This window comes from Desmodus rotundus, chromosome 9 (assembly GCF_022682495.2).
Source record: "Desmodus rotundus isolate HL8 chromosome 9, HLdesRot8A.1, whole genome shotgun sequence".
Lineage (NCBI taxonomy): Eukaryota > Metazoa > Chordata > Mammalia > Chiroptera > Phyllostomidae > Desmodus > Desmodus rotundus.
In genome coordinates, this window is record NC_071395.1 from 25,827,911 (window position 1) to 25,853,059 (window position 25,149).

General features: G+C 35.9%; 1 protein-coding gene across 1 annotated transcript; it reads right to left on the reverse strand.

Annotated features, from left to right (window-relative positions):
• Positions 1 to 340: 340 nt before the first annotated feature.
• On the reverse strand, positions 341 to 25,093 carry ETFDH (electron transfer flavoprotein dehydrogenase). Its single transcript, XM_024568736.4, has 13 exons — positions 24,753 to 25,093; positions 19,332 to 19,472; positions 18,626 to 18,855; positions 17,272 to 17,353; positions 16,220 to 16,338; positions 13,233 to 13,310; positions 11,753 to 11,899; positions 10,443 to 10,583; positions 9,103 to 9,246; positions 6,243 to 6,411; positions 1,997 to 2,179; positions 1,527 to 1,748; positions 341 to 760 (listed from the first exon to the last, which is right to left on the reverse strand). The coding sequence occupies exons 1-13, from the start codon at positions 24,784 to 24,786 to the stop codon at positions 597 to 599; spliced, it is 1,854 nt and encodes a 617-aa protein (XP_024424504.2). The 5' UTR covers positions 24,787 to 25,093; the 3' UTR covers positions 341 to 596.
• Between the last annotated feature and the right edge of the window lie 56 nt (positions 25,094 to 25,149).

Here is a 25,149-nt window from a genome sequence, read left to right on the forward strand (position 1 = left end):
TTATATGATTTCCCTCAATTTTCTAATGTAGCGCTCTCTAAACTGCAGTTGGTTTGTGCTGTTTGGTGTTTGATACTTATGGGTAATACAGACACATATGTAATTGTTCAGGGGTCAGCAAGCTTTCTCTAAAGGGCCAGATTACTAAATTTTGGGGACCATGGTGTTCTGTAACAACTCATTTTTGCAGTTGTAGCCATTGATAACTTGTAAATCAATGGGCATGCCGTGCCTACATTCCAATAAAACTTAAGAAAAGTGGTGGGCTGGATGCCAACCTCTGGTCTACAATATGCATTTATTTTTATACTTGAAGAGTTGTATTTGATGAGTCCAAATGTACATTAAAGATCAACAGTTTATTCTGCTGTTGGTAGATGCCACATCACTTACAAAGTTTTACTTAAGATAAATATTCGTAATTTTTTATGGGACAATTTTTAGGTATAATATGAAATTTCTATTTCCCTGGTATTTTATGAACATTGTGATCAATAATATGCTGTAAGATATTTTGACACTTGTTAACTTCTCAACATTTTATAGTTACCTTACTATACATTTTAGAGAAAGTGGTTATCAGACTTGCCTGCAAATTACATTCCATTGTAAGCAGGTCCTCCACCACCTTCGGGTACCACCCAGTTAATATTCTGACTTGGATCTTTAATATCACACGTTTTACAATGCACACAGTTCTGAGCATTTATCTGTAACCGAGATCCATCACCTTGTTCCAAAGGTACAAATTCATAAACTCCTATAAGAAGAAATAAACAATATTGTGAAGTACCTTTTTTAACTTTAAAAATTCAAAAGTGGAAATTGGAGTCCAGGAAACAGTAACTATAGAAACTGGGAAGGTTCATTTTTTAAATGTTTATCCATAGAACATTATTACAAAGATCTTCACTGCTTCTGAGTTACAATTTTATACATATGTGTGTGTGTATAAACAAAATGTGCTACATGATGCTATAGCTGGAACGACAAAACAGATCCAGTCCTTACCCTCACCGGGTATAATGACAGAAATGATTAAAATACAGTCAAAAGACAGTGAAAGTCGTTGCCTTTAAGACTTTTGTAGTACTTCTCCACAGTGCACTAAATTTTACGTATCTGACTATTATTTTACTTTATCATTTGAGATCCAGTTACTGTTTTATAATTCTTGTTGAAAACTCAGCACTAAGAGAGTATTCATGGTGAACTTGAAGTTTGGGACCACTCGACTGGGGTGTGGCTATCAGTATTTAAGCGTCTGTACGCACATACTGTGGTGTTTGGAGTGAGCAGCCATGGCGAATGCAGCTGGTGCTCCGTAATCCTTATTTTGGTCCAGGGGTAGACAGGCAAGGGCTTTTTTTGAGAAGTACCTGCATTAGGCTTCACAAAAAATCCCTATTTTAACATTGCTAGAGTAAGAGCCATAAAACAGTATTTCCTAAGAAATGGGACTGTATTTCTCACATGTTTAAAGCAAATACTTGTATTTTAGGACTGACAGAAATCTCAGCACTGACCTGCAGGGCAGAATCGCTGCTCGGGTCCATCGTATATTGCCAAATTTCTATTGACAGGTACGCTGTCATCCTTTAAGGTTAAATGTGCTGGCTGATCATGTTCATGATTAGTACCACTCAGAGCCACAGATGACAAAAGATCAAAACTAATCTGCCCATCAGGTTTTGGGTATTCAATAGGGGTGCAGTCCTTGGCTGGCTTGAGCTGATCAGAGTCAGAACCTTCAAAAGTTTTGTGGAAAGATTTTAAATAAAAATACAACAATTTTAAAGTACTGAAAAGAACAGTAAAAACTTGAAAACATACCAAAGAAACAAAACTTTTATAGTAATGATTACTGTTGTCTTAAAGATACTGAATTGGTCATTAATAAAGCAAGTTTAAAACATTAAAAAAATTCACTAAATGCATCCCATTCATGAGTTTTTAATGATTATAGCATTCATATTCCCAAATATGTTGGAATTACCTTTATGTTTTAGAGTCCATGGCTCCATTCCTCTAAGTATCCAGTAGAAGATGCCAGTGTAAATCATCCCTCCATATACACCCAGGATTCCATGGCAGGAGGGTCTTATATTTCGAACACTATATAGCTCTTTCCACACCCATGATTTCTTCAAATTGTCTTCATACGCAGTTACATGAAGTCCTTTTATTAAAAACATGAAATATTAAATGTGAAGTTGGTTCAAGGAGTATAAAACACTTTATCAAGGTATTTTGCTACTGAAATACCTGATGAGTGAATCTTAAAAAAACAGGTCATCTAAGACCACACAAAGAATGTTTCATATATAAATGTTGGCATCTTCCAAAAAGATAACTTTTAATATATTTTGTTAACAAACAGGCATTTGGTTTCTCATAGTGGTCACATGGAAAATTAAGTTTCAAAATTTAGTGAACCAGAAAAAGAAGCATAAGAATTTATGCTACCTATAAAAGTAAAAAAAAAAAAAAAATCAATGAAACATATTGATCAACATATTATGGGTTGAACTGTGTCCCCCCAAAAAGATACTCTGTAGTCCTAAGCCCCCAGTATTTATGAATGGGTCAGAATAGCATTGTTGAAGATGCAATAGTTAAGATGAGGTCATACTGGAGTAGAATGGGCCCTGGACCCAATGACTGGTGTCCTTATGGGACACACATACACAGAAGACAGGTAAAGGTGGAGGCAGAGATTGGAGCTCATTCTGCCACAAACCAAGGAATGCCTGTGGCTTTCAGAAGCTGGGGAGAGGCAACAAGATTCATCCAGAGACTTACTGAGAGTATGGTCCTCCCAATACCTTAATTTCAAACTGCTTGCCTGCAGAACTCAAATTTATGTTGTTTTAAGTCGCCGAGTTTGTGGTGCTTTGTTGTGGCAGCCCTAGGAAATTATAACAATACCTAAAACTTGGTGCATGCATTTAATATTTAACGGGACAAAACTGTTCTTAATAACTTGTGAACTACATAGTGACTATACTCTTTCCAGTCATTGTTTACTGTTCTGGCTCCCCTTTCCTTCACCCAACCCCTAGATTAATCCCTAATCTGGTCTTCAGTGATCTACTTGCTCCAGTACTTCCTTTGTGTGGTACTACGTGTACACGATAAGGTGGTCCAAAAAGGAAAGATACTGGGCAGGAAAATCAGAAAAAGCATTCCACAACTCAACCATCACACTCCACCTTGACTTTTCTGTTCTACCTTATGTCCTTTCTCCCACACCCTAGGCCCCCTACCTACAAAGATATTTGAAGGCATAAATACGCCGGAAACTTCTAAATGGAGTAACATTTGTTAATCTGGGTAACTCCTCTCAGAGTTTTCCATCCAACAAGCAGAAGACAAAGTTGATAAATTACATAGTGTGCCAAAAGTAGAAAAAATTATAGAAAAAAAGGTGTGTGTGTGTGTGGTGGGGGGAGTGCTTTGTGTGTGTTGTGAGTCAGGTGGATCCCCTGTGAGAGTGGTGGTTGAGCAAAGATGAAGGGAGTGAGGGAGTTGGCCGTGAGCAAGGGCCATGAAAGGGAGCATGCTCGGCGTGTTCCAGGATGAGTGAGGATGCCTGTGTGCCCTGAATGCAAGTCGAAAGAGACGGAGTCGGGGTGAGGGAACTTTGGCTATTCCTCTGAGGAAAGTGGAGAACCATTAGAGGGTCTTGTTAGACACAGGGTTTACCGAGGTCTAGTGCTAGCTGTTCCTGTCTACTACAGCAGAAGGGTCACGTTCATATATGCCTGTGCTTGCCAGGCCTGCCAGGAAATAGTGTTGCTGGATTCCGCAGTTTCCACAGCTCTCCTGTTTCCAGACACGACCCTTCGGTATATTACATGTATGTAATGTAATGCAGTAAGTCCATCTGGAAATCACTTCTAAGTGGGTGGGGCACCACTGGCAGTATTTCACTTTTGATGTCAATAAACAGAACATTGCTATAAAAATCTGACTAATTATGAGACTAGGTCATTTAGTTTTCTTTGCACTGCACATATATTAATGCTTTGTGTAAAGGGACATATACTATATGTCTATCTTTTAGCACCAATTGAAATATACATTAATAACATCTCAAGACTTCTGGTCAAGATGGAGGCATAGGTAAACATGGCTTCCCTCATTGCACAACCACAGCAAAAATTACTACTAAACTACAAAACAACTATCACCCAGAATTGTCAGAAAATTGAGCTCTGTGAGGTCTGACAACAAAGGAATTAAAGAGGTCACATTCATCCAAACGGGCAGGAGGGGTGGAGACACAGAATGGGCATTCCCAAACCCATGTGTAGTGGATAAAAATCAGGAGGGATATCTCAGGAGCAAGGGATTCCAGCCCCACACCAGACCACCCAGCCCAGGGTTCAGGGAAGATAAGTCCCTGTAACTTCTGGCTGTAAAAACCAGTTGGGGGTAGAACGGTAGAAGAAACTGCTGGATTCTCAGGCATCTCCTCTTAAAGGGCCTGCAATGGACTAAGGACTTACCCAGACTCACTCCCTCTGGGCTCCATCACTGGGGCAGCTGGAAGAATACCAGTGGCACACAGGGAGAAACTGAAATTTCTGGCATCAGGGCAAGTGCTGAGGGACAGCTTCCTCCCAGACAAAACTCCAGAGGCCAGACCGTGGCCACAGACCCCTTTCTGAGCCCTTTACACACAGAGCCACAGAACAGAGACTCCATCAACCTGGTAAACACGGGCTGCCCTGCCCTGGTGATTACCTAAGGCTCTGCGACATCCAACTTACCAGTGCATTTTTTTTTTTACAATAGGCCATGCTACTAAGACAGGGAGTCAAAGCAGCTCTACCTAATACACAGAAACAAACAATGAGAGGCTACCAAATGAAAGAATAAAACTCCAGAAAAATAACTAAACAAAATGGAGATAAGCAATCCATCAGATGCAGAGTTCAAAACACTGGTTATTAGGATGCTCAAGGATATCCTAATGGGTACTCATTGGGTACTTCAACAGCATAAAAAAGACCCAGGCAGAAATGAAGGTTACACTAAGTGAAATAAAGAAAAATTTACAGGGAACCAAAAGTGGAGTAGATGAAGCCGAGAATCAAATCAATGATCTCTAACATAAGGAAGAAAAAACCATTCAATCAGAAGAGCAAGAAGACAAAAGAATTCCCCCAAAATGAGGATAGGCTAAGGAGCCTCTGGGAGAATTTCAAACATACCAACTTTCAAAACCTTGGGGTACCAGAAGGAGAAGAGAAAGCAAGAAACTGAAAACTTATTTGAGAAAATAATGAAAGAAAACTTCCCTACTTGGTGAAGGAAATAGACATACAAGTCCAGGAAGCCCAGAGTCCCAAACAAGATGGACACAAAGAGGACCACACCAAGACACATCATAATTAAAATGCCAAAGATTAAAGATAAAGAGAGAATCTTAAAAGCAACAAGAGAAGAGCAGCTAGTTACCTATGAAGGAGTTCCCATAAAACTTTCAGCTGATTTCTCAAAAGAAACTTCGCAGGCTAGAAGAGACTGGCAAGAAGTATTCAAAGTGATGAAAAAAGCAAGGACCTACAACCTAGATTACTCTATCCAGCAAAGCTATCAATTAGAATCAAAGTAGAGATAAAGTGCTTCCCAGACAAGGTAAAGCTAAAGGAGTTCATCACCAAGCCATTATTATATGACATGTTAAAGGGACTTATTTAAGAAAATGAAGATCAAAACTATGAACATTAAAATGTCAATAAATTTACAACTCTTAACAACTGAATCTGAAAAACGAACTAAAGCAAACTAGCAGAACAGGAACAGAATCAGGTATGGAGATCACCTGGAAGGTTATCAGCTGGGAGGGGGAAGGGAGAGAATGGGGGAAAAGGTGCAGGGATTAAGAAGTACAAATTGGTAGGTACAGAATAGACAGGGGGCTGTTAAGAACAGTATAGGAAATGGAGTAGCCAAAGGACTTACATGCATGACCCATGAGCAAGAACTAAGTGGGGGGTGGGGCGGATTGTCAGAAGGAATAGAGAGGTCCAGGTGGAGGGGGCAGAGGAGGAAAAATTGGAACAACTGTAATAGCATAATCAATAAAATATATGAAAAAAAAACCTCAAGATTTTTAACTGTATTTATTTTCATGTTCTAGCTATATACTGACTGTATGTTTAAGTAATTTCTTTTTAATGTCTCAATACAAAACCTGACAATTTTCTATAGTTTAAGTAGAAAGTACTTACCTATTGTCTTTGATTGTAGATTTTCATTAGTTAGTTGATTAAAAATAGATTCTGCTGCCAAAGCTCCACTTTTCATTGCTGTGTGGGTACCTTTGATCTTGGGAACGTTCATAAAACCAGGGCTACAACCAATTAGTAAGCCACCAGGAAAGGTGAGTTTTGGTATAGACTGAGGAAAGAAACATTTAGAGTGTATTGTTAGTCAAATTAAACATGCAAAATTGACCATTCCCAATTACAGCCTCTTAAATAAGTCTTCAAATGATGTAGGGAAACATTTTTGAAAAAATACAAGAAAATGGATATACTGAAAAAAAAAATCAGAGCAAGGGCAGTTTTTCCCCTCTTCTATGAATGAGGATTAGAACTCTTACTATTTTTGTATTAAGAACTTTTCCTTTTCCCTCCCCATCACGAACCTACATGAGGCAGATTTAAGACCAGAGGATCAACATATTTAAATAAAGTTTGTATGTATACTTACCATGTCATAGCAAAATATATTCTCTAAACCTAAATAACTATTACTCTAAATTGTGATTTGCTTTTACATGCATTCTGTGTAATGCATGATACAAAAAGGATGTTATCTTACATCTATATATGCTTTTTATTTTACTTCGATATCTAGGGATGGAAAACTTAGGTTCTAATCATGGCATCACTACAATTAGCTATTACCTTAAGTAACATTTTAATTAACATGAGATTAAGTTGAATTTCCAAAATAAATTTTAAAAGAGTTGTTTGGGCCTCAATATACATTTCTGATATAAAACCATGTAATAAAGGCTGGTGATTTTTTGTGTTAGCTAACAAAAGCCTATATATACCCCACAATGAGGCAGCCACATCAGAGGTTGTTTGCAAGGGACAATGTACTCTAATCTACAGTTTGTGAAGGAAGGAAGAGAGCCCTGCAGAGCTGCTCATTTCTCCTGCATTTTTTCTTCTCGAAGGGCTTCCTAAGGTAAGCTGTGGTCTTTGTTGAGAAAGTGGTAGGTGGCAGAAGTTTGGCTGATGGTGCTGAAAGTGACTCAGAGGAAAGGGGACTCACAGGGACACTACTGCCCTCAGCTGCAAGAGACATGGTGAGGAATCTGTGGCCACAACTCCTTTCAATAAGGAAATACTGTGAGAAAGAGGTGCTGAAAAGCTAAATGGGGCAGAAGAAAGCTGGTGAAAGAAGGATCAGGCTCCCAATTCTTTCACAATACACGTAGGGGATATATTTATGACTGTGGTTCCCAGACCACACTCAACGTCAGAACAGCCTAGATAAAAGCGCACGACATCAGGATCACTGAGTAGGCAGTATGGGTAAAGACTTCCTGGAATGCCTCTAGCTGAAAACAGGTAATGGTTAGGAACTTGAATAATGATGATGCTTTTCTCAAATAAGGCTGTGGCCTTGCTAACACTGTCTGATTCACCAATCAGAAGACAGGATGTGGACTGTTAGTACAAATTCTTCCAAACTGGTGCTTAAGTCCTAAGGATAAAAATTTCATGGCCCAGCGAAAATGTGTGTTTTTTAGTTCTGGGAGGACTGTAGCCTGTGTTACTGGCACTGGGCATTTTGTTCAGGAACTAGGGAATGAGGAAACGTTGCACTCAGAAATGTTGTGTTCTGGGACTACAAATAATTAAGAAACCTACCAGGAAAAGGTGAGTTATGGGTATAGACTGAAGAAAAAGAGAAATAAAAACCTATGTAATATTTGTTAGCTCAAAAAAAAAAAAAGTGAATGTTCCAAATTATTGCTTCTTATGGGTCTTCAAAACGTACTGAAAATAAGTTTCTGAATTGACTAATTATATCAGAAAATTTAAGTAAAAAAGGTGGGCATCTGTGTTCATCTCTTCCTGCTAATCTGAAAACCATTTGAGATGTTAAAGCACATAAAGCGAATGTTTTTAAATGAAAATCTGTATGTACCACTAATATACCAAAACTTTTATGCTATAAATTACAAAGAATAGAATTAGACTGATACTAGGTATTATGGATATCATTCAAAAGAGTTTAATGCGCTTTAATAGTTATGCAATTTAATCAATGTTTGTTGCAAACAAATTATTACACTAGAAACAAAGTCAACTACCTCACCCCCCAATTTTCTATTATCTATTGGTTATTTTTACAACAATTTTTTAAAAGATACCCAATTTCTAAAATAGTTCTAGATTCCTAGAATATTAGAGACAGAAGGGATTATCTTTACAAATGATCCCTTAAGGCCAGAGAAGTTAAGTAACTTGCTCCAAATCATTTGGTAAGAGTTTTAGATTTTTTAAAAGATCATCTTACTCATCTAATACTATTTTTTACAACCGTACCAACAGCTTTTATTACAGTTAGCTATCTAGGTCTTATTTCATTGTTCCAGTAGTTTATATTTAATACATGAATTGTATTTGATAAAATTTACTTTGAACATATACTAAAATCATACAAGTAAGAGTAAAAGCTTAACAGAGCTCACCTAAAAGGCATGGATGTTACTACGTAGTTGGGATGTATTAATTACCTTTGCTGAAAACTAAATTTGCCTTTGAGTTTCCTGGAAGCTAAGGAATAAAGGGAAAGATCTTGGGTCACATAGTTTTAATTTTCTGGTTAAAAACAAACAACAAAAAGCTGTGAATTTACCTCTAGAAATCAATATATTCTTAAAACTAATTTCATTGTGTAATTTATTTAACTACAGTGTGACACAGTCTTAAAAACACTAAGTGCTTTGCTTACTTACCTAAATTTTTTCCTATGAGATGATTTGCTATTCTTTATTTAAACTTGTAACATAATGTTATGTTAAATTTATAACACATAAACAAGGAACACAAACTTCAGAGTTACCTGAAAGCCACCTTCGTTGAGAGCCCTGGCTCCATATGCAATCCTTTTCCCACCTTCCAGTGTCGGCTGAACGCTGGGGTGGTGTTTCCACCTCTGGAACTCTCTAAATGGACTCAGGTACGGATTTTGATAGTCCAGACCAACCTTAAAGTTTTTATATTTAAATTTGATATACTTATGCAATTAGACATTTTTATTTCAAATTTTATCAAGCTAAAACTATGAGAAATTTTTTATCAGAAAACATGTATATTAAATTTCTTGTAATCAAAGTAGAGAAATATATCCAATAACTCAAATTTAATTAACAAAATAAAATTTGTTTCAAAAGGGTAAAACGAAAGGATACCTTGTGTTTACAATCAGAAAAACTTTTAAAATTTGGAACATATTAATAAATCACTGAGCTCTACATACCAAAGTCCACATTAGAAAAATATTTGTAGGTAAGTGTCTCTCACATTGTGTTTCTACAAAAGTTGTTGTAATTATTTATTATTCATTTATCAATACCAACTCTACAAATAAACGAACTATATGCAGTTCTACTGAAGCAAAAATGAAGAAACAGGATGTAATCACACTTAGAAAAAAAAGGACAAGAAATATTAGGTATTAGCATAGTGCTGAACTTAATAACCAAGCCTTTTTTGCTTTGAAAAGATTAAGTCACTTGAAAAACTACAAAAAGGTGATGTGCTAAATACTTGTCTGGATTTCAAAAAACACCAAAAACACATAAGTTTAACAGTGGTTAATATGTAGGCTTAATCATGACATTAAACAATAAAGCTGCCACCAATTCTAAGGTGCAGAAATTCATATTTTTTCCATTTCTTGTGATGTTCAAAATGTAATTTACTATAAAGATATAAGTGGCCAAAAAATTACAGGCTCAAAACCAGTGCTGATTAAATTTTCAGTGGCAGCATGCCACAGTGGAAATGAGCTTTGAAGTCGGGGAGGTTCAGGTGTGGAACTGCCTCTGTCATTTAGTGGGTGTACTTGGGAAAGTTGTTCAGCTTGTTTGGACTTCAGTTTTCTCATCAGTAAAATAAGGCTATCCTGAATTCACAGAATTTTTATAAGATTTAAAAGAGTCCTCACTGAAATATCTAGCACAGTGCCTAGCCTGCAGTGGCTACTGTTACTAAAGCTATGTGTGTGTAAGTAGACCAATGTCTAGAACAATTATAAACACTTTGTCTATTGAGAAAATTAGAATATAAGCTTTCAATAAAAAAAGTTTTACATTCTCCAGATTCAAACCCGTTGTTTCATAACAGTGATGACCTAGTGACTCTAACAGTAGAACTTTCCACAATGGGCACAGAACTTACCACAAAACCGAGAGCCACAAGAGGTTCCCCTTCATTTAAATGATAGAGGAAAGAGCCTCCGTAAGTGTGTCTGTCCAAGGGCCAGCCAACCGTGTGATCTACTCTCCCAGGTTTCCACTTCTTCTCATCAATAATCCATAGCTTAAAAACAAAAGTCCTAGAGTATTATTTAAATTTTTTATGTCACTACGATGTATAAAACTTGCTAAGTTTATGTCTTACTTATGAAAATTACAAGTAAAAAGTTATACAAAAGACACACAAAAAGGTACTTGAAATATCAAAGAATATTATACCAAACTGCAGCCTAATGAATCAGAGAGTAAAGAAAAAGGTCAGGAATGTTATGAACACTTTAAGACATTACTTGGATGTTTAAATCAGTAAGACTTTCATGCGATTATAGGACACACCACAGAAGAGATGAGGGAAACATCTGGGGAGTTGGTGATATTCCATGTCTTGATCTGGGTGGTGGTTACATGGGAGTGGTTTGCCTGATAAAAATTCACTGAACTGTACACTTAAGATCTAGGACCTTAAAGTACACTGTTATTCTTCAATGAAATACTTCACTCTTTCTTGCACAGTCCCCTCCTCAACGGAAGCAAATTATTTATCCTATTTTTACAATGGTAAGTTTTAAATTTTAAACGTTGTCTAAAAATCAGGTAATATTATGTGCAATCTACCAAAACAATTAAGTCCTTATTCATAATCTATTTAATCTAGTTACATATAGAATTTAAACCTTTCTGAGCTTTACTCTAAAAATAAAATCAAACAAAAGGATATAATGAAACTTTTACATTCTAATAAGCGTAAAGTTTGAAAAGGTATGTAGAGATTGGACAAATTGAGAAAATATACAACGCTTAACCTATCTAAATTTTAGGTTCCATGTCAATATATCGTAACTGAGTATATGTTTCATAAACTAAATTATCTTCACATTACAATTTTGAATAAAAAATTCTTGTATGATGTGCTCATCCTACAACCAGCACATGAATAACAGTGTATGAAAAAAAATCAATATTACAAATATTTTCAAGTTTAAGTCTTCTTTCAGAAATATCTGATCAACCAATTATAACATGTAGATATAATTTATATACTAATAAATTTTGGTTAGTATATATTTTCTAGCCCTTTGAAAACGATCTCAAATATTTTTAGTCATAATGAACATTTCAAGTCAATGGAAAGTAAAACTGTAAAACTAAATCAACATTATAATTACATTATAATACAAATGAATTTAAAGCTCTACCTTTCAACATTCAAATGACAAAAACAAACCAGGATACCTCCTTCAGTCCAATTCCATAGGTTTGGGGATCACAACTGGCCCTCAAATCAAACTTCTTATACAGCTGCTTGGCTAGATGTCCATGGCAACCCTCTGCAAAAATTGTAACTTTGGCATGTAGTTCTAGTCCTCTCTCAAATGTTGTCTAAAAAATAAAAATGTTGAACTGCAACATTAGACAATTTAAAAAGTATTCACATTCTGGTCAGTTTTGAATTGCACTGTAATTCAGGTGTAGAAAAGACAGTGAAAATATATTAGAAATAAAGCTAAGTACTGTTATGAGTGAAATCTAATTTAAGTTTAATAATGTATCTTGTGTGTTTGTTATATTTTTATTTTTTACTTCAAAAGTACTTGATTGAATAAGTTTCTAAGAATTGAAACAGCGAATAAAGCATGCATATGCTAAAAAAGATTATCTACAAATAAACAGAAAGTGAAAAATGAAAGGCCATTTCCCCCCTGTTCCTGATTTTCCGGTCTATTCATTTAAAGCAAAAAACACTATTAATGGCTTTGTTGTAAAATTTTCAGGTTAGAAAATTTCCATGAATAAAAAACAGAGTCTACTTATATCATCTAACACAATAGGATCTTACTAAATATATTCTTCAGCTACTTGCTATTTTACTTTAATTTTGCTTGTTCTCTATTCCTGAATGTATATAGTAAAACCGAAATGTTTTTTCTGAGGGGGGGAAAAGCTACAATTAAAGTCTTATTTCTCTCTTCTGCTCTCTGTATTTTGCATTTGTGTCTGGCATATGATAGGAACTCAGTAAAGTTACTGAATAAAGAAATACAGAATAATCAGAAAAGTCTCATGAAATATGTCTTTCCTGATATTTCTCTATTCACGTATTTTCATGTATTGTATGTGTGTATGAGTCATTCATTACATTACTTTTATGATTGTTTTCGTATTACATCATAAAGTGATTTGCCTAAGGCACTATATACCAAACAAAGCATTCATTTGTAATGCTTGAATAGATTCCCCTATTTTTTCAATCAATTCTCAATAGCTGCACATTTAGGTTGTTCCACTGTTTTGCTATTATAAGCACTGCTCAGATAAATATCCTTGGAGTTAAATAGTTTCAGTCTAAATAGTGAGAATTATTTCATTATAATTATTTTAATATCTTTGTGTGTGTTTCTTTCTTCTTTTCTGTACAGCTTCTGGTCCCTATCCCTCCCAACTCTCCTTAATTTAATATCTTCGGTTATTAGAGAATTTGAACATCTTTCATATGTTAAGTGGGAACTTCTGTTTTGTATGGTACAGTGATTATTCATGTCATACATGTACATACACGTATGAGTATTTTCCTGATGAGAGAAAAATTCCAAATTAATAATTATATTCTAACATATACTTAACACGCAGCTTGTAGGCAGACTAAATTATTAAGTTTAAATCAGTTTATTTAAATCTGTCAGTTTGTGAAGCACATAATTATTAAAACACTCACCTTCGGGGCGCCGTCCTTTTGTATCCCTACATCGTTAGTGGCAATCCCTTTCACACTGCCGTCTTCATGGAAAAGGATCTAAGATAAAAACATTTCCTTATCACCTTAGGATTCATAATAACTTTGCAAGTAAACAACAAATACCCTTAGATTTTTTAGAAAATGAACATGTTCTTTAGATTATAGACATACAGGCTTTAAAATACTCAGGCAAAAGGGAACTTGTTTCTGAGCTACCCACTTTTAGAGTATAAAATGGTTGGAAATCAAAGAAATGCCCCAACCGTGATTAGGAAGAAAATGGGGATGCTACTTAAGAGTCACTAAAACACCGGCAAGATTAAACGAAACCTGTGTGAAGAGTTCAGGTGTCACGAACATACGTACAGAACCTGAATTCAAAGCCTCTAACAAATGGAGACCATCAGTGTGGATGGGAAGAGAATGGTGTCAGGAAAGCCTCTGTCCCAAGTGACCTATGACCACCCCCAAAAATGAACCAGCATACAAAACGTAACAAGAAAACAGAGGTTGAAGACAGTCCAGAGGTGATTGAAGTTTATTTCTGAAGCAAGAAAAAAGGGAAAGAAAGTGGAAAAACAGGTCAAAAGTATACTTCTGAGGATGAGAAATGTTACTGTATTTGTCTCCTCTCTGGAGAAAAATGCTCTTTGGCTAGGAAAGTACAAAATGTACACTACAATGACCCAACAGAAAGTACAGGAGTAGAAAGGTACAACAAGGATTAACAGCAATGGATATGAAAAAAAAAAGGATATAAATGATTTATTTGATACTTTGAAAACAGAATGTACCTATGAACTAGAACTGAAGTCTGACTCAGAGCGTACCAACAAACTGCCATCATTAATCTACTGATAACGATTTCTAAGGAAATGAGGAAAAGAGGAGGTACAAGAGTGTGTAAGTAAGTGTGTGTGTACTCCAAAAGTGAAAATCACTGATTCTACAAACCACCTACTTATAGCTTTGACTCTGATCCCAAGATCATTTTAACCAGGAGAAATGTAAAGGCCCAGACTTGGGCCCAAAACACCACATGCATATGTATGGGTTGGGAATACAAATTAGTAGCAAGTATAATGCAGAAACCTAAGTGGTTTTTGTTTTATCTTTTTCAAACTTTTAAATTCTCACCTGAGGACATATTTTCACTGCTTTTTGAGAGAGAGAAACATTGATGCAAGAGAGACACATTGATCAGTTACCTCCCTTATGTGCCTGGACTGAGGATTGAACCCACAACCCAGGTATGTGCCCTGAGGATCGAACCTACAACCTTTCTTTCGGTTAAGGGATGGCGCTGCTACCAATTGAGTGACAATGGCCACAGCCCTAAGTGTTTTTATTTGACTTACATACTGTAAGGGTAAAAACAAATACAAAGTTATCTTAAATTTTCTCTGGTACTAAAATAAAAAAAACCTTCTCTTCCAATCAAGATTCTTTTAGCAAAGCCTTTAGAAAACTTAACTGTAAACTCTTTCACTGTCTGAGATATATGTGAATCTTTTTAAAAGCTAGATAAGATCCCTGCCAGATGTGCATCTCACAAATTCGTTTCTCGGGAGCCTAGGAGACATGTTTGCATGTGAATATCAAAGAGGATGGTGTTCTGTCTTCCTGTCTCTGTGGAAGTCTGAGATAGGTGCTTGGCTCCAGGTTGTAACTTCCTGCTTGTCCCAAGAAGTTTATTTTTCCTTTGGATACAGACAACATGTATGTAATAGATTGTATCTACGTGGCTATATAAAAGGATGAGATTTCTTTCTGTCTTGGCAATCTCCCTAGCAGGCTGCCAGTGACATGCACTGCAATCTTGGGTTAATACTTACTCAAGAATAAAACTGACGATTATGCTAAGGGAAATAAGCAGTCAGTGAAAGACAAATACCATATGATCCCACTTATAAGTGGTAATTTAATGAACAAAATAAATGAATGAGCAAAACAGAATCAGAGGCCTAAAAACATGGAAGAGACTGGCAGCTGTAAGAGAGGAGTGGGGAGGTGGGGACTGAATGAAAGAAGGGGAAGGGATTAGTCAAAGAACATATGTGCATTATCTGTGGACGTGGACAACAGTGTGGGGGTTACCTGTGGGAGTTGGGGCAGGCTGGGTGGAGGGGGGAGCAAAGGGAGAAAAAATTGGGACAAAAGTAAGAATATAAACAATAAAATATTTTAAAAAATAAAAAAATTCTTAACAACATAAAAAAGAATAAAATTGTTTTTATAATTTGTAGAGGTGACTTTTCTGAGTTGGCAGACTTTATTTTTAATAATTTCCTCAATAATACTTAGTGAAAATCAACAGTAGGCTATGGCTGCCAAAAGAGTTATTTTGAGTGAATTAACAGAAGGACATTTTCTTGAATGAAGATAATTGCCTTCCTCTACACTAGGCTTGAAGCAGAGTTTTCCTTCTGGGTGCCTCCTTATAGGTGATAAAAGGGAAATGCATTCAGAGGAGGGCAATTAGAATACTGAAGGAACTCAAACTATGTAACACAATGTCTGAAAGGACGGAGAATATTTAACTTGGGAAAGAAAAAAACACAAGATTAAAGGTAAGGAAGAAGAGAGAGCAGGGCATAATTATAAATGAAAGGTTTCTTTCCAATTGGAAGAGGGCATAGATTTGTTCTACATAAAACATTAAATAACTTTCTGATCAACGTAAGAGAGCATTACCAACAATTCATTACCAAATGAAAAGACAGAGATCTTTTCATCCCCAATGGAATTCAATCATAAGTTGGACCATCACTTGACATGGGTACAATATAAGGAATTAAGTATTCTGGGTTATGTAGATCTTTTTAAGATTCCTTCTAATCTTGCAATTCTAAAATCCTGTGGCCTTTCTAAAATATTTACTTCTTTACCTCATACCGTTCTTGGTTCATATTCAAAAGTAGAACAGATTACTTTCTATGATTAAAACTAAACAACACTATACAAACCTCAGCAGCAGCATAACCAGGGTATACTTCAACACCAAGGGCTTCTGCTTGCTCTCCCATCCAGCTTACCAAATGTCCCAAGCGTACAATGTAATTGCCATGATTATTCATTGGAAGACCTACAAACAAATGCTTAATTTATAAATCTGACTTTTTATTGATAAAGAATCTCAAAAACATAAGTACTTAATTTAAAGCATAAATTAATAACAAATCTCAGAAACATAAATACTTAATTAAAAAATTCATAAATACTTAAAAACATAAATACTTAATTCAAAAATTCTAATCAATGTATAATTTCTTTTTTTTTAAAGATTTTTATTTATTTAGTTTTAGACAGAGGGGAAGGGAGGGAGTAAGATAGGGAGAGAAACATCAATATGTGGTTGCCTCTTGAGCGATCCCCACCAGGGACCTGGCCCGCAACCCAGGCATGTGTCATGACTGGGAATCAAACTGGTGACCCTTTGGTTTGCAGGCCAGCACTCAATCCACTGAGCCACACCAGCCAGGACCAATGTATAATTTCTGAATAAATATACCCATTTTCTTATGGACACAATTTCAATTTATGTTCTATAATTTTGGTCTAGAGTTCTAATTATTAAATTAAAAACATTACAGCATTAAATCAAAAATTCCTAGTTGGGCCCTGGCCAGGTGGCTCAGTTGGTGGGAGCATCGCGTCCTGTGCACCAAAAGGTTGCAGGTTTGATCCCCCATCGGCGTGCATATAGGAAGCAGCTGATCCATGTTTCTCTCTTTCTCTCCCCCTTCCCCACACTATAAAGTCAATAAACATATTCTTGGGTGAGGAAAAAAAAGTTCCGAGTTGGTTTACAAGGCTATCTCAGTTTTTCTAGTGGAAGATTAAAGAACTGGATTCTAGTCCTGCTTTCCCATAAGCTAGCTATATAACTCTAGGTACGTCCTACAAACATCTGGGCTTCAGCTTTCTCATCTGTAAAAAGAAGGGATTTCACCAGATGAAATGTAGTTCCTTCCAGCTGTAGAATTCTATGATTCTATGATTATGTATCATATCTTACCTGGAAGAATTGGCACAGGAATTCTATATTTCTCTGTTAAAATCCCAAACCTATCTTCTGTTACAGGAGTGTTAAGTGGAGCCTAGAAACAAAATAAGAAAAGAAAAGGAGGTTCATATTTGTAAAGGTAAATACAAATTATTAAAAAAAATTGTATCAAAGAGTAAATTTTCAATTTTCTTTGGAAATATTAGACTGTAAATCCTTTCTTTGTCTCTTTGAAATGTATGGTAATCTTTTTAAAACCTAATAAGCCAGTTCTGCATCCCAGGAATGCCTTTTTTGGGGACTTTGGAGTTATCTTTGAAAAGTCAATGTCAAGGAGGATGGCTCCCTGTCTCCCCGTCTGCGGGAGTTTAGCTGAGGAGCACGCTCCAAGCTGTAACTTCCTGCTTGATGAAAAGAGAAGACAAGTTTTATTCTTCCCTTGGATAAGGATGGTTAACATGTATGTAATGAATTGTTTCTGCCTAGCTATATAGGGTTTTGCTGAAAAAAAATTTTCTTTCTATTAGAATTGATAGTATATCAATAATCATTTAATTATATCTAATATAATTAATTAGATATTAAAAAGAGAAAGTTAATTAGGCATAATTTAAGTATTTCAAGTTTAAAGGAGCTTGATATTTTAGAAAGAACAGCAGAGATAAAATTTTTGGAATTTACTCCATATGAAAAAAATACAGAAACATTTATACAATGTTTTACCTTTACAAAGTATAGTCACAGATACTAAATATTCTAATCTTAATGGTAGAATAGCTATAATATAACCCACCTTACATAAGAAAAAACTGAAATACATAGAGTGTAAAATTTTAACCAAGGTCACATAAATTACGAGAACAGTAAAACTGGCACTTAATTCTCTGCATATCATACCAGCGCCTTTTCTGCTTAGGTTATGGGTGACCATGATTTACTGCTTTAGAAAATTAGATTAGATTACCCTCCTTGGGTGTAGATATTGCAATGTCCCAGGAAATTTAGATAACATTTTATTAAGAACAGTGATATAAACACCTATGGAGAAAGTTAGGAAATAACCTTAAAACCAAAATGCTATATTTTATTTGGTACAAATATTCAAATATCTTCTCAAGATAATGCCTTCTTATAAATCCAGTATGTAAAAGCAACACATACAAGGCATTATATAAAAATGAGTTAATATCTTAAAATTATAACTACATTTGATATGATTTAATATATTTTTGTCCCTTATAAATAAAAAAATCAGTAATTATCCTTTAAAAGACAGAATTACATAAAAACATTTCTCATATTCCAGTAATTTAGAAATAGAGACACAATAAAAATTAGACTTTTCATGAAAAACAATTTTTCATACTCCTTTCTCCTTCCAGTCTGGGAACAGTTCTTCAAAAGCACGTGGGTCAAGGCAAGCCCCTGAGAGAGTATGAGCTCCTATTTGCGCAGCTTTCTCCACCAGACACACACGGACGTCCTTTTCATGTTTAGCAGCCAACTGCTTTAGCCGAACAGCAGCAGAGAGCCCTGCAGGGCCTGCACCAACTATTACTACATCTGCTTCTTCTGCAAACCTCTCCATGCTCACTCCTGGGAGGAAAAAACAAAATTTAAAAAAATACACAAAAGTCTGAGATGAATATGACCTGTTAAAATCACATGCTGGCTTATATACCCACTATGTGTTAGAACACCATTGATAGAAATTGCCCCTCTGCTTTGACTGAGAACTGCACTAGGTGTATCATTGTATTAGTTGGATGTTTCCAGTGCATGTCTTATTTTAGCTTCTATAAACCAACTTTTGACCTTGAGATTTATTACTGTATTACAAATTTAGCAAATATTTCTTCTTATAAATGTTAATATGTATTATAATAGATTTTATAAATCTATATTAGATGATTTTATACTATTATGAAAATTTTTCCCTTTGGAAAATGATATTATCTTTATAGATACTATCATCTTTATAGAAATACTATCTATATAGATACTATCATTTTCCCCTTATAAAATGGGAGTATCTGTAGAGTCTCAACAATTTTACACAAATTATGGCTTACCTTCCCATCGTTTGTCCTTATCCCGGGGATAAATGGTGTAGTGGGTAGTGATTCGAGGTACAACAGAGGTTGAAGCCCATCTTCTAGCATGCAGAGGTAGATAATGTTTCCTAATTTTTAAGGCATGAAAGCACTGATATGCTACACAAAAAATATGAAGATTATTATTATTTTTTAATTCATTTTCCTCAGAGTTGACTGAACAAATATTAAAAAAAAACCACAGACTGGGGATCAGAGCTGGTTTCAGATTAGTTGTCTGTTAATTAGCCCTAAGACCTAAACAAATCACTTAATGTGTTTCCTCATTAAAAGTGAAGAAGCACAGATGATCTCGAAGGTACCTTCATGACCTGAAATTGTATTACACAGGATGTCTTATATTTGGAAAGTTGTTTATGGTCTGATCATATCAAACCTGCAGACACTCAGTGAATAGTTAGGCCTACGCTGTAGAGTTGTTAGCTCCGACATGGACTGAAATAGACTATACTCTTTTCTTGATGAACAGTTCAGTTAGCTTTTTCTCATAAGGCAGTGTTTTCAAATTACAACATTTTAAAAGTATCTAATAAACTAATTTATTCAGTTTAGCTCATGTCAAGCTTAACTGATAAATAGGATGACCATATAATTTACAATTCAAACTAGATACTTTTGAGAGTAATAAGGGGTAGTATTAATGATTAAGTTGGGACGATACGGGCAAACTGAGTTTTAGGATCAACACTTCTTATTAGGTTGACACTCATATATGGCAATATTTTTTGAGACCATATGTAGGTATATATCTGTATCTATCTATCTAATCTGAGTTGGCAAATACAATTTTATGGAAATAAATAGAAGTGTGAAAAGATCGATCTGCAAGAATGTTCATTAAACTTCTGCTATCTTTAAACCTTCAACTCCATCTCCTTCCTCTCTTATCTGGGGCAGATACCCTAGCACATCAAACTTCATAAAAAGACAGAAGCGATTACTGCATGTAGGTGGGAACTGTCTCAATTTGTTGGCAACAACGTCTAACGCAATCTGCATTTGCGTCCACCCTGTGCTCACTCTCTCAGGTTATAATACAAGAGATGCCTTTTCTGCTCTCTTAGATTAATCCTGCCACTTGGATATGAAGGCTTATCCCTCCCATCTTCCTAGGGGCATTCTTCCCACCTGATACCCTCCCCTTGTTGGTGTTTCCAATTTCTGACTCCCTTCTCTGGCATACTTCTCCTCGATAATCCTTTCCATCATTAAAAAAAAAGGACAAAAACTCCTCCTTTGGAACTAGCCCTGAAAGATATAAAAACCTACATTTGGAACTAAATAATTAAAAGTCTGTTATGGGACAAGGAACAGAATAATCAAAGAAACAATAAAGAGTTTAGAAACAGGATAACATAAGCTTTTGGTGTATGGCAAAAATGTCATTTCAAATCAGGGAGAAGAGATGGTTACTCATTAAGTGGTGCAGACATAGGTAGAAAGTCATTTCAAAAAAAGCATATTTCTTTCCTTATATCAAAAATGAATTCCATTTGGCCAATGATTTTAACAGAGAAAGTCAAGGTATAAAAGATAATGGTGACATACTGACAAATTATTTGACTTCTCCTTCTTTTGAGTGTGGGCTACACTTAGTGACTCACTTCCAACTAGTGGAGTATGGGAAAAGAAGAATATTAACTTTACAGTGGAGAAATACGGCAGACACTTTAAACACGCGATGGAGTTTAATACTGCCAGCAATAAGACATACTGGTGTCACATGCTCCTGATATGGTTGGATGAGAAGGGCTCTTCACGTCTGTGGTATACTTCCACCAAATACATAACCTCAGTCTAATCATGAGAAATCATGGCAAACTCAGACTGAGAGTCATTCCACAAAATGCCGGGCCAGTCCATATGGAAAGTGTCAAGGCCAAGAGAGACAAGAAAAGATGAGAAACTGTCACACTGAAGTAGACTGAGGAGGAGACATGACAACTAGAAGCAATGTGGTGCCCTGGATTGGATCCTGGAACAGAAAAGGGAAATCTGAATAAAGTCTGCGGTTTAGTTAATAGGATTGTATCAATGTTAATTTCTTAGTTTTGATAATTACACTATAGTTATCTAAGAAGTTAATCTGAGCATGGGGTATATGGAAACTCTGTACTATCTTTTCAACTCCCCTGCAAATGTAAAATTATTTCAAAATAAAAAATGAAAAAATAAAGATTTGATACAAAGTTAACTCAAAAAGGATCAAAGGCCCAAATATAAGAGCTAAAACTATAAAACTTAAAAAAACACAGGGATGTAAATTTTTGTGACCTTACAACAATGGTTTCTTAGCTATGCTACCAAAAGCAGAATCAACAAGAGAGAAAATAAATAAGCTGTACTTCATCAAAACAAAAACTTTTTGTGCTTCAAAGGATACTACCAAGAAAGTAAAAAGATAACCTGTGAAATGGGAGAAAATATTTGCAAACCGTATATATGATGAAGAATTTATATCTAGCATATCTAAAGAACTCATTTCTAATAATAATAATAATAAACAATTAAATCAGCCAAAGATTCTAAATAGACATTGCTCCAAAGGAGATACATAAGTAGTCAATAAATACATGAAAAGATGTTCAACATCACTAACCATCAGGGAAATACAAATAAAAACCATAATAAGATACCACTTTATATCCACTCGGGTAGTTATAGTCAGTAAGGTAGACAGTAACAAGTGATAATGAGCATGTGGAAAAACTGGAAGCCTCACATACTGCTGGGAATGTTACATGGTCAGCCAGTTTGGAAAACAGCCTGGCAGTTCCTCAAAATGTGAAACACAGAGTTCCTATATGACTCACTCCTAAGTATATACCTAAAATAAATAAAAACACATGTCTACACAAAAACTTTATCCAAATGTTGATAGTTGCATTATTCATAAGTCAAAAAGTAAAAACAACTCAAATGTCCATCAGTGAGTTGATAAATAAAAAGTGATACATCCATACAATGGAGTATCATTCAGCAATAAAAAGAAATTAAGAGGTGATATATGCTACAACATGGATGAATCTTGAAGACATTATGCTAAGTGAGGGAAGCCAGCCACAAAAAAACATATACTATATGAGTCCATGCATATGAAATATCCAGAATAGACTCATTTACAGAGACAGGAAGTTGATTAGTTGTTGTACTGGAGGGGTTGGGAGGGACTGCTCATGGGTATGGAGTTTCCATTCCGGGTGATGAAAATGTTCTAAAATGGACTGTGGTAGTGGTCACACAACTCTGTGAATACACTAAAAGCCACTGAATTGCACACTTTAGATGGTGTGAACTGTATGATATGTAATATATCTCAATAAAACCATTATAAAAAAGAACATTTGGAGTCACATACAAAAGATTATAGGGAAACCACTGGTAATTTTTTTAGAGTCTTAGATTTGGAAAGGTTATGGTAAAAATTTCAAAAATCATTAAATCATTTAACTAAAAATTTAAAACATCTATATGATCAAAAATGGTATAAACATAAATGTCTTGCTTAGTTGTCTATATGCTATCAATAGATAGTACAGTCCTTAAGTATTTGTCTTTTCCTTGTTGTGGGATAAATCCCAGTCTTGGCCTATACTTACAGGTGTAAATACTTGTTGATTGAATATCAGACCGTCCTTTTTACACTTTCCTTCATTAGCATACTCATTTATCATTCACTCACGGTATTACAAAATAGGTTAATGCTTTTTTTTTTAACTGTCATTCTCTGTGTAAAGGCAAGCTGAGTTATAAATCAGAAGCATTAAAAGGCGAACATGAGGGAAAGAAAAGATAATTCATAGAATGGAAGAAAATATCTGCAAAGCACATAGCTGATAAAGGGCTGGCATCCAAAATATACAAAGAACTCATAAAATTAAAAAAGAAAACAACTGAAAAAATGGGCAAAAGATCTGTACTGACAACTCACCAAAGAAATACAGATCTACAGACAGAAAATAAGCATAGGAAAAAACACTGAACATCTTATGTTATCAAGGGGTAAAAAAAAAATTCATGACTTTTACTCCTTTTCTGAAAACAAATCTGATATATCACTTTAAAGATGTGTACACTTAAGACACCTTGGCTGAATTTTGCTAGAGAAGTGAAGTCAAAAGTCCACGGAACTCATAACATCACCCTGTCAAAGTCGCACTGAGTGCATTTTCACCCTTCTCAGTCTCCAGCAGTACTGACACTAGGCTATGAAAATGGCAATGGTTTAAGCATCCAAAGAAACTGGAAATGGCAATTTTGGTGGAATTTTGTTAGCACTTGGCTCAGGAATTACTTCAGCTAAATTAGGCAGTAGGACAGACAGCATCTGACTACTTTGATATTCCCCCCAAATATATATATATATGTGTGTATATAGATAGATAGATAGATAGGTGATACATCTACACATTAGGTGCTGTAATACATGCAGGAGAAACAGGAACTTTAAACAGAATGCTACTTATCTAATGTATGATGGCCAAATTTGACAAAGTCCACTTTAATGAAATTTACATAAGAACGTCCTTGAACTTGCAATACATATATATACTTATTACATAACCAAAAATTAACTTAATAAACTAAGATAAAATTAAACCAGTTGTAAGAGAATTCAAGATTCTGTTGTGAAATTTTTATAATTTAATTTTTCTTTGTTTTTAAGTAAAACAAAAGTAACCACCATCCACACCGTCCAACTGTATCATTTTTTTTTTTTTTTTTTAACGTGAAAGGAGAGGTAATATGGTATTTTCACGAGTCATCGTGATGGTTCTAGGAGCACCCATAACACGATAAGCTGCTAGAGTTAATGTTAGACAATGTAGAAAAATTCCTGGCTCTAGATATAATTTTGTGACTTAGAATATGAATGTTAATCATGATGTGACAAATGAGACTTCAAACAAAATATGAATGTTAATCATGATGTGACAGATCAGACTTCAGTTCTTGAAAATAGTCTAGGATGGAGACAAAGACGCAACTCAGGTCAAGACGAAGGGGAAAAGCCTGTGCAAATATTTCATCTATTTCCAATAATGCAACAGATAACACCCGAGCTTTGGGATAGGGTCAGGACCAGAATTTGGGAAGATTCAGATCAGGAGTACTCAGAGGGGCCATGTTGATAAGTTTCCTCCGCTCATGACCTTTACCCTAGTTGTCAATTCTTCGGGTTCGGACAACAGCAGGAAGAACCCAGGTCCACCACCTGGCGCAGACAGCGTGACCTTTGCCCTAGTTTAGCCTGCGAAAGCCGACCAAAGGAAGCTTGGGAGGAGAGAGGTGACTACTGTCCCCAGGTGTGACCCTGTCCATTCTTCCCTAACCACTCGACCTTTCTCCACTTATTCCCTTCCCAAAATTCCCTCTCACCCGGGCAGGACAGCTTGGCTAGCGGCAGCAACATGTTCACTGTAATCAGGACTCTTGTCGGACACAGCGGAAGGAGGACTGCCAGTGGCTCGCTGCAGGCGCTGGACCTCTAGGCCTCAGGGGGCGCCATTACCTGCCGGGAAACACCAACCCCCTGCTGAAGTTTGTCTCTCCGCTCCGCGGACGGCTTTAATTTCTCGGCGTTCCCGCCTCTTTCTCGTTCTGCGCCGGCGCCACGCATGACGCAATGGCCAGCCGAGTCTTCCAGGCCCAGTATTCAAAAAGGAATAGAAAAGGGACTCCAAGTTCCAGCGTGGCCCGCGGCTTCAGGCTGTCAATTGAGTCTGCGCTTTGGTCTCAGAGGTCCCACAGTTCAACGCGCAGCGACGCGTTCAGC